Source organism: Labeo rohita, chromosome 22 (genome assembly GCF_022985175.1).
Source record: "Labeo rohita strain BAU-BD-2019 chromosome 22, IGBB_LRoh.1.0, whole genome shotgun sequence".
NCBI lineage: Eukaryota > Metazoa > Chordata > Actinopteri > Cypriniformes > Cyprinidae > Labeo > Labeo rohita.
Window position 1 is genome coordinate 63771460 of NC_066890.1, and position 9688 is coordinate 63781147.

At 35.8% G+C, this 9688-nt stretch overlaps 1 protein-coding gene across 1 annotated transcript; it reads right to left on the reverse strand.

Moving 5' to 3' along the window:
• Positions 1 to 999: 999 nt before the first annotated feature.
• Positions 1000 to 7869, reverse strand: LOC127154235 (titin). The gene is made up of 6 exons (XM_051095666.1): positions 7804 to 7869; positions 6582 to 6920; positions 4831 to 5175; positions 2856 to 3158; positions 1887 to 2261; positions 1000 to 1621 (listed from the first exon to the last, which is right to left on the reverse strand). The coding sequence occupies exons 2-6, from the start codon at positions 6877 to 6879 to the stop codon at positions 1398 to 1400; spliced, it is 1545 nt and encodes a 514-aa protein (XP_050951623.1). The 5' UTR covers positions 6880 to 6920; positions 7804 to 7869; the 3' UTR covers positions 1000 to 1397.
• Between the last annotated feature and the right edge of the window lie 1819 nt (positions 7870 to 9688).

Below are 9688 nucleotides of genomic sequence, written 5' to 3' on the forward strand. Positions count from 1 at the left end.
TGGCTAAATGTGCTCTAAATATCTGTAAGGATTAAACAATAGTTTAAAACAAGACATGGTTTGTAGTAGTGATTATTGAGGTCCACATCCGTCCGTCTTCCATGCTGCTTACTACAGGACGCGGGAGTGCTGACATACGGCAGCGGTATCGAGTGAAGAGGTTAGGAGAACGTTCTGGGAACCTTCAGAGAACTTTCAGGGAACCTTCTAGGAACATAAATAGAACGTTCCCTATTGGTTAGCCAGGAAAGTTTTCTTAATGTAAATAGAACGTTGGAAACCTACAGGGAACGTTCCGGGAACGTTCTCAGAACGTTGCAGGAACGTTCCCGATAGGTTCCCAGAACGTTCCCCTAACCTACAGGGAACGTTCTATTTACGTTAAGAAAACTTTCCTGGCTAACCAATAGGGAACGTTCTTGGTAACGTTCGGAGAACGTTCTGGGAACCAAAACCTAACGTTCCCAGAACGTTCTGGGAACCAAAAATTGTTAGCTGGGTAAAAGCGATACGTCTGTCATACATCGCTGTAGTGGCTGCAGTGTGTCACGTGACAATCATGCTGTCAATCAGCTGTGTTATCCTACCATTGTGGTCATCTCCATCTCTGAGTGTGAGAGGCCAAAGTGATGAGAATGCCTCCAAAGACGTTTGCAAGAAGAGCTGTAAATTCCTCTGACAAACTTTACCTCAGTATATCTGGTCCAATATTCACAAAACGTGTTTCACAAATGCAAAACAGTATACACAAATATACAAGTGTACACACAACGTTTTTAAAGACCAAGAATCAGCCGCATCTCTCTCTGGCTCAGCGCCAGCCAACGCGCGAAAACGTAGTTTGAATTTGGTTGCAACCTCTGTTTAGATGTTCTCAAATAATATTTGTGGATATATGACTGAAATCAAGTCAAACTGTAATGTTGTTTGTGAAGTTGTTTAATCAGAGATTTGATGTTTTTATTTATTTAAGTTCATTTTATCTTTGGCTGTGGCTGATTCTTGTGTTTCTCTTTCCTTCAGTGATTCTGCTTGTAAACAGCAGGTGTTGATCATTATTGGTCAATCATGACATAATGATCTCCTTAACTCCAACACTGTGTCAATGCTACTTGAACACTCTGTAGTGTGGAAACACATGAACACTGAGCAGGGTTTGTTTAACACTGGGAAATATTACGTCAACTTTACCTGTTTCATTTACGTAAGACTGATGCATTTGAATCACATTAAGTTTACTTGATTTGTTTAAATTAAAACTATGTAATCTAAATGCATGGAAAAGATGTACGTAATTGAATTACGTTAAGGGCTGAAATATTTTTTTGAGTGCAGGTGTGTTAGTCCATGTTTGACCCTAAGTTAGGTTAACCCAGCATTTTTTTTGAGTGAAGCTGTCAGTATATCCAGCTCATATTGTTAGTAGAGTTTTTGTGCATGTAAACTGATTTACAATCTTGTATTCCTATATAAATCAGCTGTTTGCATGTAATACTTGCATTTTGTCCTGGTTGTGTAGAGTTATTATGGCGGCAGTAAATCACACCAGCGGACACAGCTACAGAAACCAGAAGAAAAATGCCAACACAAGCACATATTCCTGCTACAGTTTGACCTGATTCTGTAACGATAAAGACAGACTTATATATTCCATAGAGATTGACTGATAGTCAACATTACTGATATTCTGATATTGAATAAACTGATAAAAGTTTTTTTTTTTTTTTTGAAGATTAACAATTTAAAAAAAAAAGTATCACAGTACTATTCAACAGCAAACTGAACATTGTCTGAAACAGTCAATATGTTATTAAGTCGAAGCTCATTTATACTGAACACAAAGAAATGTTAAAATTCCTCAAATAGATCAATTAAATGATACTCACCAATGACGGCAACACTAAAGCTCTTACAGCTGCTGATGCTGATACTGCTGCTGCGGTGAAGACGAATGCTGCTATTGGTGCTGTTTATCTCCAATTTATAAACTCCAGAATCTGTGGTTCTGGTGTTTGTGATGGTCAGAGATCCAGTCTGATGATCCAGTTTCAGTCTGTCTCTGAATCTTTCATGAGCGTCTTTACACTGAACATCTGTACAGATATAACTGAGATCTTCACTGACTTCAGCAATGCAAATGTCATTAAAATACCATGTCATCAAGTCATTTGTTTTTTTTATTACACCAGGATCTAAAGTGACAGACTGTCCCTCCATCACTGGCATTGTCTTCATTTGAAGTGTCTTTGCACCAAGAACATCTGAAATACAAATCAACAGCTGCTGTAAGATATATTTTGTTAAATCATGCAATAACTGTATATATGAAAGCGAATGAAAGGGAATTGTATTGTGCCTTTTTTTGTTTGTTTGTTTTCTTTTTTTACACAGTAAACACATTGTTTTAAATGTACATAACCTGACTTTTACTGACTTTATTGTCTATCAAACAGTGCCACCTCGAGGACTAAAGTGAATTGCATCTATTTAGTCATATTTACATATTTTTGCGCACAAAAAATATACTTTTCTTTATTACACACCTCGGGTCTGGAGCGACCCTATACCCTTTTTTACCAAAAAAAAAAAAAAAAAAATAATAATAAATAAAGTAAATAAATAAAAAATAAAATAAAACATCAGAAAACAGACTTTTATATTTTATGTTTGTTTTTTTTTTTGTTGTTTTTTTGACTTGTTTTATTGTTCATAATGAATAGATTGAGGAATACTAAGAAAGCTAATGTCGAACTTTAAAAAATGAAGAAGGGAGAGAGTAGTAAATGACATCCCAGGTTGCTAAAGACCCGAGGAATGCATTTAAGGGTTAAACATTTATTTTTTAAATGACTCACCGCGGACAGAAACACTGAATATCTTTTGACTGATGCTGCTGCTGATGATCTGTAGTTTATAAAGTCCAGAGTCTGCGTTTGTGATGTTCATGATGGTCAGAGATCCAGTCTGATTGTCCAGCTCCAGTCTGTCTGTAAATCTAAAAAATGTATTTAGATTTCCATTGATTTGAGCGATGAAAGTGTCATTAAAATACCACCTAATTCTTTCATGTTGGCTTTTTTTAACATCAGTGTGTAGTGTGACTGAATCTCCCTCCATCACGAACACTGATCCTCCGTCGGTCTCAACACCAAAATCACCTAAAGAAGAAATTAACCAAATTAACCAAGTCAAATCACTTTTATTTATTTATCAATTTAATATAATATAGTTTTAAAGCAGCATTTTTTATTTTTTTTTTGATAGTTGAACAATTTTTGTTTGTTTGAACATTTGTTTGATTATGTGGTTTACAAAAAATCCAATTATATAGATCTGACTGGGTTTAGAGGTCATAGCTAGAATAGTTTGGGCTGAATTTATTATAGAAATGATTTAATGTCTCAAGAAGAAGAAGCTTAAACAGAAGATTAATAGCATTTGTCAAGCCAACATGCTGGGATAGTGGGACAAAAATAAGCAACATGACAATGCTGTGAGAATAATCCATAATGTAACACATGCAAACAAACAGCAGAAGACTCAATCATTGATTTACAAGTATCAGTAATCACAATGGGCCTCATTCATGAAACTCATGCAAATATGACTAAATTCTGAGTAATTTGCACGTAAAACAGACCTTCTTGAAATGTCTCCTCCGGATTCACAAATGCTTCTTAAATTTATAGTTGAACCTGTATGTTAATGAATTCCAATCTGTAAATAGGGCGTTCGTTATTGAAAAACATTCAATAACTTGTGTCCACTAAAGAGTTTGTAGCCAGTTGAAAAAATGTCAGGTGCTCTTCCTAAAACAACCAGCTGGTGGTGCTTGAAAACGCTTTGGTGTCACGCTTTAGTTTCTATGATTTGGAATATCCACGGGGCAACGTCTTATCTCATTTTTAAGAATTTTACTAAATATAAAAAAAGCAGTAGCCAGTAATATTGACTTCTCCATTGCTGGAGGCAGTCACTTGTACAAGTATTTGTCCTGCTCCTCCTCTGCGTTTTACAGTTATCAACTCAGCCACAAAAAAAAAAAAAAAAAAAAAAAAAAGGGCACGGGCAAATGAACTAATATTATGGCAGTGCATCAAAATTCAGTGTCATCAGTTTGCCAAAAAGAACACAGGATGTTTTACGAATCATTTACACATGGTAGGAAGCAGGTGTACATTTCTTTCATACCAACTTGCATTTTGAAAATACAACATTTTTATGAAAAAAAAATCGAAAGTTTATGTCACAGCCTTACAAACTATTTGCACAAAAATTCTTTCTGCTCCTGTTTAATGGATGAGGCCTGTTGTATTTTTATGCCCCAATTTACTGTTAAACCTCTGAATTACATTTTTGCTATTTTACACCAAATTATTACTCAAATCTATTCCATGCTATTATTTAGAATATTTCTTTCTGAATGCCTATTTAGTTTGTTAATGCTTTCAGTTGTTAAAATGTTAAAATAAAAAATAAATAAAATAAACCTGAATAGTTTGTATGCTTCTGTCTTAACATTTTGCTTTGATGTTCAAGCCATCCTTCTCATCTCACCCAAACTGCCCCGTAATTTGTACTCTGGATTTTATCAGTTGCTCAGCACTTCAAGTCTCAGATCATTTATTAATTTAATCCAAAGCAACATATAAATGAGAAACATTCCAAGCAATTTTTCAAGATATTCACAGCACCCAATGCCAGGTTTATTAGAAGGGTAGATTATGAAACAGTAAGAACAGAGGTGAAATGCCAAAAAAAAAAAAAAAAACACATTTAAGAAGTGCTTTGGTTTAAGGTTTAGGTGTGGTTGAAGTAAATGATACTCACCAGTGACAGTAACACTGAAGCTCCTTATGCTGCTAAAGCTGAAGTTGCTGCTGAAGATCTGTAGATGATAATCTCCAGAGTCTGTGGTTCTGAGGTTCATGATGGTCAGAGATCCAGTCTGATGATCCAACTTCAGTCTGTCTCTAAACCTCTCAGTATCTTTAGTACAGTGTTCATCTGTACAGACATATCTGAGATGTCCATTGATTTCAGTGATGAGAATGTCATTAAAATACCATGCTATGACATCATTTGATTTTTTTGGTACATAAGTGTCTAAAGTAACCGATTCTCCCTCCATCACTGATTTTGTTTTTACTTTATCTATTTCTGCAGCAGGAACACCTGAAACACAAACCAACAAATTCTGATCGTTTTGGGGAAAACTCAACAAGAAACTGTTAATATGTAAACAACATTTTCTGATCATACAAGACAAATGTTTCAAGTCACACAGACACACCCACACATGTTTGTTTTTTTTGTGAATTGTGGGGACTTCTATAGTTTTTATACTGACTAAATGATATTTTCTATCCCCTAACCCAACCCTAACCCTAAACCTACCCCTTACAGAAAACATGTTTGTATCATTACCAGTGTTGGGGGTAACGCATTACAAGTAACGCAAGTTACGTAATATTATTACTTTTTCCAAGTAACTAGTAAAGTAATGCATTACTTTTTAATTGACAAGAAAATATCTGAGTTACTTTTTTCAAATAAGTAATGCCAGTTACTTTCCTCCCCCCCATTTATTGATTAAAAGCTCTCCTTTCCCTATTTTGAGAGAAATCGGGAGTAAGATGTTAGTTTTAGAATAAATGTGAACATGCATTAATTCATGTCACTCACAAAAAACAGATTCAGTATTCCTCAAAATGAATAAAAACAGTGAAATTCAACTCCAAATATGACGCAAACCTGCAATAATTAAATGTGTTAAATAATACAAATATCTTTTAAGCATTTAATACCATGTTATTAACCGATGTCTTTGCTGCCGACCTTCAATGATCCAATTCAACCATACTAATAAGCAAAAATGACTCAAGATAATCTAACATTAGTTTTCCTTTTTTTTTATTGCTGAATAGTTGATATTTTTTCTTCTGCGGTCTACTGTACAGACGTGAATTCACTTTTCTCAAAGCCTGAGGCTTTTGGTGTGAAAAGGCTTTTACATTTGCCAAAAATAGAACTTTTTATATTAAAAACAAACAAGCAAGCCCTGCCCAGATTTTAAAAGTAACGCAAAAGTAATGGATAGTTCACCCCCCAAAAATAATTTTGTCATCATTTACTCACCCTCCTGTCGTTTGGAACAAAAAAGAAAGTATTTTAAAGACTGTTGGTAACAAAGCTGTTTACCATGACTTTCATTATAAGGACAAAAAAATACTGAGGTGTTTCTCAAATTATCTTATTTTATGTTCCATAGTTCACATTAGGACGTTGCAACCTAAATGTTTATGTGTAATAAATTTTATGCTGAATTAAATAAAATATTTATTTTTAAAGCTACAATTTGTAATGTCTACTTGCTACTTTCTCATTCAACACAAAACATAGCTGTAAATAATCTTTTGTGAGTATTGTGAGGTATATATATATATATATATATGCATTTAAACAGACTATAAGAAATGTCATGAGAAACTGTTTATCTCCAGAACACCACTGCTGTTTTTGAAACAGTTTTGAACAGGATTTAAACAACCTGATTTTAAAAATTCATAAAAATGACTTACCACGGACAGTAACACTGAAGATCTTTTCACTAACGCTGCTGTTGTTGTTTATGATCTGTAGTTTATAAAGTCCAGAGTCTGTGGTTCTGATGTTTGTGATGGTCAGAGATCCAGTCTGATGATCCAGCTTCAGTCTGTCTCTGAATCTTTCTTTGTCATCATGACATTGATCATTTGCACAGATTTTACTGAGATCACCATTAATTTCAGCCACACACATGCCATTAAAATACCATTTAATTCTCTCTTGTTGGATTTTTGAAACATCAGTGTGCAGAGTGACAGATTCTCCCTCCATCACAAACACTGACACTCCATCTGTATCAACACCTGATGCACCTGATGCAAAAATAAATATTTAGGCCTAATTATAAATCACAGGGCATAATTTACACAGATCATCCAGTGTATATAAAATAAATTACATTTACCATTAATTATTAAAACAGCGATCAAATATATATATCTCTAATATTCCTCTTAACTATTATGGAGATGTTAGATTTTAATCACACTCTCTGCATGATATTCCTGTGAGTTTGCCTGTCTTTGCTCTTGCTCCCTCCTCCCTTATGTATTCTCTATCTTCTCTCTTTTGTATTTTCTCTCTATCCCTTATTTTATAAGTGCACATATATCTTCTCAGGAGTTCGAATGGTGAAATGGTGGTGGGGGTCTGCTCAGGGTTTTTGAGTTTGGTCTGGCAGAAGTACAGAAGGCATCTGGGAAGACATTATCCTTCTTCCAGAAACACCCTTAATGTCCAAAACGTCCTGACCATGTTCCTGTCTTCTGTATTTAATGCACATATGTAATGCATATCCTACTGGATAAACCACTGCATCATGCCCGCACAATATATCTAGATAATCTACTGATGTAACAAACTTGGAAGAAGTTTGTGGACAGAGACTTGACTCCATGTTCATCAGGTGTTCTCTTCCCATGGGCCCATGCATTCCTGAACTGTACAGGGACTGAGAATAATCTAACGGCACCGATAAATAAAGAGCTTAACAGGAAATGTATCTGTTTAAAACGACACCCTTACTGCTTTCATTTTGGTAGTCACAAACATGTACAAAACTACAACAGTACAACCACTGGAATAATCATGAAATAATAATTATTGCCAAGGTTTTCTGATCGAAAAAAAAAAAAAAAAAAAAAAAAAAAAAAAAAAAAAAAAAAGATTCACATTTTAACAAAGTCAACGACTTACCACGCAGGAGTAAAACACTCACTATGTGTAAAACATTGAACTTCAGTCTTCTAAAAATGAGTGAATATTTTGTGGAATTCATTATTCTTTTAAAAATGTCCTTTATCTTCTCCGACGCCCTTTTCTACATAAGTGAAAGCAAAAATGGCGAAGACAAGAACTGCACCAAAAAAAGAAGGAGGGAGGGGAGAGGGGAGAGGGGGGTTTGGCGTGCAGGTGGTTGTCCGTCGCTGGAAGAACAAGCGCTGGTAGGTTTTCTTTTGTTTAATGTCATTTTTTTTGAAGAGTGGTGTGTAATCATGTAATCATGTAATCGCTTCTCAGTTGATTTTTAGATGTGCGTCTTAGACGTTTCATGCTGGTTATTCTTAATAAATACTTTACTGAATGATAAACAGTGTATATTGCACGTGAGTGTTAACGACTGACTGGTGGTTAAAGTGAATCATTTTATTGTATAAAACGATTTATAACATTTTCTTTTGTATAAAAGTAATTTTAATTATGTGACTGCTCTTAGTCAACTGGAGATGTTTTGAGGCTCTTATACTTGTTAACTTGGGCTGGACGAGTGGCAGACGCTGAACGAGCAGTACAGCATACTGCACGTGAGGGTTGATGATCTATGGAAGTGTATGGCGACGATTATCGCCGTTACAGCCATTTCACCCTGCAGCCCAAGACTGGCTACCCACTGAAGCTAAGCAGGGCTGAGCCTGGTCAGTACCTGGATGGGAGACCACCTGGAAAAACTAGGTTGCTGTTGGAAGAGGTGTTAGTGAGGCCAGCAGGGGGTGCTCACCCTGTGGTCTACGTGGGTCCTAATGCCCCAGTGTAGTGACGGGGACACTATACTGTAAAAAGCACCGTCATTCGGATGAGACGTTAAACTGAGGTCCTGACTCTTTGTGGTCGTTAAAAAAAATCCCATGGCACTTCTCGTAAAGAGTAGGGGTGTATCCCCGGTGTCCTGGCCAAATTCCCTCCTCTGGCCTTTGTCAATCATGGCCTCCTAATAATCCCCATTCACTGAATTGGCTCTATCACTCTCTCTCCTCTGCACCTGTAGCTGGTGTGTGGTGAGCGCACTGGCGCCGTTGTCCTGTGGCTGCTGTCGCATCATCCAAGTGGATGCTGCACACTGGTGGTGGTTGAGGAGAGATCCCCTCATATGATTGTAAAGCGCTTTGGGTGTATAGCAATACACAATGAAAGCGCTATATAAATGCGATCATTCATTCATTCATTCATTATAGCCCCTTTATTGTGTACATGTATGATCAGCCAAACGTTTCAAAGGTATTTATTTTAATGTTTATTGTGAGGCTAGGATAGCTAGCATTTTAACATTGATTGTAATAAATAGTCGAAGATAGTTTCAACAAAGATAAACATATTTAGTAACCCATCACAGTACCATTTACTTTTTTTAATCGTTAAAATAAAATAAAACTATTAACATAAATGTGTCATTAATCTGGCTACACATAAATTATAAGATACAACGTAAAATGTTACAAAACATTTTAAAGCTGTAGAGAAAAACTTTAACTGTGAATCTTTTGCATACGGTGTACAGCATATTGCCTCCTACATATGATTTAACCCAAAGAAAAAAAAAAAAAAAAACCCTGAACAATAAAACAGCAACAACATTTGTAGCATACTCTGAACCATATACAATTATTGATCACCAATAATAACTGGGTACAGGGGCACTGCTATGGTTTGTGGGCCCTCTGATAAGCATATTCCCTTAGGCCCCCACGTTTGGGTTCCTGACGGTAGAAATCATGTTCCTCCCTACATCTTTGGGCTTTGGAATTGTCCTAACCTTCCACAGTCAAATAATTCTCACACACTTTTTCTTCACACAATATTGTAT